The following is a 3,265-nucleotide window of genomic DNA, read 5'->3' as shown; positions in this document are numbered from 1 at the left end:
CTTGTTCTTTCCACTTCAATCCTTCAAACTTATTTTTGTTTCAGTTAGACCCCCAAACTTTTCAAGGCTTCTTTGATTGTTAGCTATAAAAATGAAATAGACATTGTGCCTAAAAAGTTGCTTTACCTCCTATTGTTAACGTTGCCTACCACCACCAATGTGATCACCAGTCACTACCCAATCAAGATCTTGCTCTAATGTTGATTACAAAGAGTTTGGCTAGGGATTAGGTTTTTCACCCCTCCAATAAATTGGTTGAAAATATGTTATTAAGTCACACAAATAAATTCCTATGTATATTAACGGTTTAAATTGGTTAAGTGAGATTTTGCTTCTAGCATTATTAGAAGAAATACTCTTGGGCAATAAGTGTAATAAAATTGTTACACAAACCGATTAAAAATTATATCATATCCAAAGATATATCTTATAATATTCTCTTATATATATATATATAATGATACATATTAATTTTCAAATGGTTCAAGATTGTCGGGAGTTGAGAGTTATGGTTAATTTGGATATATATGTGAGAGTAAATGAATATTTGAATTGGTTTGTGGGTTGACCGCCCATAAACTTAAAACAGTTAAAAATAAAATTAAAAATGCTACCGGTATGTTTTGAACTTGAAATCTAACAAAAATAAGTACAACTTTTCAACCGACTAGACAAATAAAATTATATATTTTAAATTTTACACCAAATTTGATGAATGCGAGACGTTTTAAAAATATAAGTTCAACTTTTTAACTAAATAATATATATATATATATAGATGCTTAATTTTCAAAGTATTCGGATTGTCAGGTCGAAATCTGTGGTTAATTTGAATATATATATGAGAGTAAATTAAAATGCTATCATATTTTCACCGTATTTTTTTTTATCAATTTTTATATTATTACTCATGCAAATACACGAGCTTCAGACTAATAATATAGTACAGATATATTAAATGTTTAGTCTTCATTTGACACATGAAATTTTGTTGGATATTCAAATTTTTTACTTGCAATTAAAAATTTTCTAAGATATGTAACAAAAACTGAATTTCAGTTTAACTATCAATATTGACAGTCTTTTTCTTTGTTTTGATCTTATCGACTTAGTTGAAAATTGAAGAACTTCATATTTTCTTGTTTTGTTTATGTTCTAATTTTCCCCCTATTTTATGTCTTTTTTTCTTTGTTTATGTTTTGTACTTGTGTTGAAAAACTTGACTTTTCGAAAAGAATTTTTTTTTTCTAACGGTTGAATAAGCAAAAATAGTAAAAGTTTGGTTGAGATGACAATACATTTATCCGACCGCTTTCTCCATTTTGCCACCGTCTTATCCTCTGTAAAAAGGCAAAAACAAAGCAACATTAAATACATAAAAAAAAAAAAAAAAAAGTATTCTCATCTTGAATATACACATCACTTGTTACTTGTTAGACCTTCAAATCGATCTTTCCTTCTCTCTATCTTTCTTTCTTTCTTTCTTTCTCTTAGGTCTCTGAAAAAAGAAAATCACCATGTTTGAAGACTCCATCTCCTTCATACCTTCGATCTGGACCGCTGCAAATAGCTGGTTCACTCCTACTGTCTTCTTCATCCTCCTTAATATCGTTATTGGCACCATTGCCATCACCTCCAACTTATCCCACCGCCATCAACAACAACAACAACAATCCAAACAAGATCTCAATCTTCAACAAAACCCACTTTTTAGATCCCCTTCAGTTCTTCAACGTCTCCGTTCCATCAATTTCTATCCTTATAAATACCATGACCCAGAACCATCTCCTTACCATTTCTCCCCATCATATGTTTCCGACGACTCTAATTCCCCTCTCCACCAAACTTCCGACAAGCTCCAAACTCCACCGACCGAACCCCATCATGTTTTCCAACAAACCCATCTCGAAGAAGAAACAGAGGAACAAGATGATGAAGAAGAGGAAGCGAAATCAATGGATGAAGTTTACAGTCAATTGACTAACCGTCATGTTACCAGGACACGTTCAGACACCGAACCCGCCTCCGGCGAAGTACCCACTAAACTTCCGGCGAAGATGAGAAAGTCTGCCAGTATGAAATCAGCGTTTGGGCACTTTAATAAGGATGACGCCGCCGCCGTCGTCGAGGCCCGTCGTCCTGCGACGGTTAGAGAAAGTAAGACACGTTTGGGTGATGCGGATGAAGAGGTAGATGCAAAGGCCGACGATTTCATCAATAAATTCAAACAACAGTTGAAGTTGCAGAGGTTGGATTCAATTCTCAGGTACAAAGAGATGATCGGCAGAGGAACCCCATCAAATTAAAAAAAAAAAGGTAGTTTGATTTTCAGGGGCTTGTTTACAAATTTGTTATAAATCTGGGGGGTTGTTTTTTTTTTCTTGAAGATTGGGAAAAGCTATAGATCTGATAACTACGAAAGTTCATTCCCATCCTTTTAATTTCGGTCAAATGTCAAATATGACCTTGAATATTGATGCTTACTTTTGAATTGCATAAGGGTCAGTTTTGACTATTCACACTTACTTGCACATAAAATGCTAATGGATGAGTGAAATGACAACAAGATGAGGCGCTGGACAAAGGAAGAAGACAGCTTTTTTCTTTTCATATTCTTATGTTTTCATTTGTTTGCTTTTTCTAATTAAAAAAGGTTTTATAAATTTCATTGGTGAATGGTGATAGGGAACTTTCTATTTGTATTTTATTGCATTATCATGTCTTTTCTTTAAGACAGATTCATGTTGTTGTGTTTGATTATATGTTTCAAATATAATTGCCTTTTTTTTGTGTTTAGTATAAATTACACTTAATAAATGTATCCTTTAAAGATGATAAAGGTATTTTGAGAGTGTTCTTAACATCTCATTAAATAATTATAATTTGATGGATTAAATATTTGTAGTCTATTATATAAAATATACATATTAAAATTATGGGCAATTGTTGATCGAATTGGGTTAATTTTTTTGGATATATTTTAAAAACAAAAACAGCCACTAAGTCAGTTATATTTTATTAAAATTATGGGTGATTGTTGATCGAATCGACTATTTTTTTTGATAGATTTAAATTATTGCTACTAAGTCCAGACATTATATCTAGATTAACATTATCAATTTTATACAGTACTAGTATTTTTTTTCAATTTTTAGATGAATCAAAACGGACTCACTGATTTCTGAGGCCGTAGTAAGGATATGATTTAATAATAATATTTTCTTAGATAAACTGAACGAAATATTCAATAAAAGTAAGTTCACGA

General features: G+C 31.7%; 1 protein-coding gene across 1 annotated transcript; it reads left to right on the top strand.

The window, feature by feature from the left end:
• Positions 1 to 1,437: 1,437 nt before the first annotated feature.
• LOC124926839 (pathogen-associated molecular patterns-induced protein A70-like) lies at positions 1,438 to 2,788 on the top strand. The gene has a single exon (XM_047467150.1). It carries the CDS (start codon positions 1,518 to 1,520, stop codon positions 2,304 to 2,306), a length of 789 nt encoding a protein of 262 aa, XP_047323106.1. The 5' UTR covers positions 1,438 to 1,517; the 3' UTR covers positions 2,307 to 2,788.
• Positions 2,789 to 3,265: the final 477 nt, after the last annotated feature.

This window comes from Impatiens glandulifera, chromosome 2, assembly GCF_907164915.1.
Source record: "Impatiens glandulifera chromosome 2, dImpGla2.1, whole genome shotgun sequence".
Lineage (NCBI taxonomy): Eukaryota > Viridiplantae > Streptophyta > Magnoliopsida > Ericales > Balsaminaceae > Impatiens > Impatiens glandulifera.
This window is presented reverse-complemented; position numbering and strand designations above follow the sequence as displayed.

Bases quoted from the DNA above. Each gene is read 5' to 3' on its own strand.
- LOC124926839 (XM_047467150.1), top strand. From the start codon at position 1,518: ATGTTTGAAGACTCCATCTCCTTCATACCTTCGATCTGGACCGCTGCA.